The 1,098-nt window shown below is 45.4% G+C and overlaps 1 protein-coding gene across 1 annotated transcript in view; it reads left to right on the top strand.

Annotated features, from left to right (window-relative positions):
• Positions 1–218: 218 nt before the first annotated feature.
• The window catches only part of PPTG_24290 (hypothetical protein), a gene marked incomplete at both ends in the record, with an annotated part of 1,918 nt that continues 1,038 nt past the window's right edge, over positions 219–1,098 (top strand). Inside the window, one exon of the mRNA XM_008916127.1 lies at positions 219–1,020. Coding sequence (XP_008914375.1) covers positions 219–1,020 — 802 coding nt within the window. The remainder of the gene's footprint in view (positions 1,021–1,098) is intronic.

The following is a 1,098-nucleotide window of genomic DNA, read 5'->3' as shown; positions in this document are numbered from 1 at the left end:
TGAATACCTGAATTTCAGCCAATCAGGGAGTGACAACACAGCACGAGCTACCCGCGTGCTGAAGTACCTACTTTTATGTTCAAACTGCCTACTTATGTAAATCTACCTACTTATGTAATGGACACCCATTACAGTTAATGCCCAACGACTGAATTGGTGCATCAAAAGAGCTAAAGGTGTCGGGTGACATTAACATACCGTGTGGCACCAGCTCTGAGATGCCTGGAATGATGGCAGGTGGAAATGACAGCGACAATTCCTACGAGCGCGAGCTTTCGGACATTATGGAGTATCTTGATAGTGGTAAACGGGGTATTCACCCTCCATTTTCTGCATGTACTTCGCAAATTAGTACGACGTCTGGTATTTCAAGTCAGCTCAGTGCTCAACCCAGGCAATCTGATGTCGAAACTACACGCGAGTATGCGCTTAGCAATAATGGTGATGCTGAAAATGCTGCAATTGTGGAGTTAGAATCTTCTTGTATCCTTGTAACCGAAGAAGGAGCTTTCATGCGCGGATTTCAGTCGTGGTTTGACAGTTGGGGAGATTTTTTCAGTGCCGTCGACGCACACTGCGGATCTACCTACCAATTGCTCCCGCGTCGCTCTTCATATCGATCTGATACGCGCAACAAAAAGCTCACGTCCAAAGGAGTACTCGAAAACGATCCGCGTATCATTCTAGTCGACAGCTTTGATAAGTATTCCTACACGCTAATGTGTACACATGGAATTAAAAAGCGTGCTACTCAAAAAGGAAAAAGACAACGCAGAATCATACGATACCTTGGTTGTACGGCCCAAGTCAATGGAGTTGTTACTCGGAATGCAGATAACGAGTGGAAAGTGCATGCAACATGGCATGGGTCGCATAACCATTTGAGGAGTGAGCGGCTATACCAGTATTATGCTGAAAACCGCCGCATTAAAGATCCCCAAGTGCTCCGGCAAATTGCCGACATGAAGAGTGCTGGTGCGGACGCCAAGGGAATTCTAGATTATCTACGGCGAAATACAGGTCGGTTTATTTTCGTGGCTAATAGGGGTGTCAAGAAATTGCTCACTCCTCTGTTTGTTCTACTTTCTATTAAAAAAA

Source organism: Phytophthora parasitica (assembly GCF_000247585.1).
Source record: "Phytophthora parasitica INRA-310 unplaced genomic scaffold supercont2.79, whole genome shotgun sequence".
In the NCBI taxonomy this organism is placed as follows: domain Eukaryota; phylum Oomycota; class Peronosporomycetes; order Peronosporales; family Peronosporaceae; genus Phytophthora; species Phytophthora nicotianae.
This window is presented reverse-complemented; position numbering and strand designations above follow the sequence as displayed.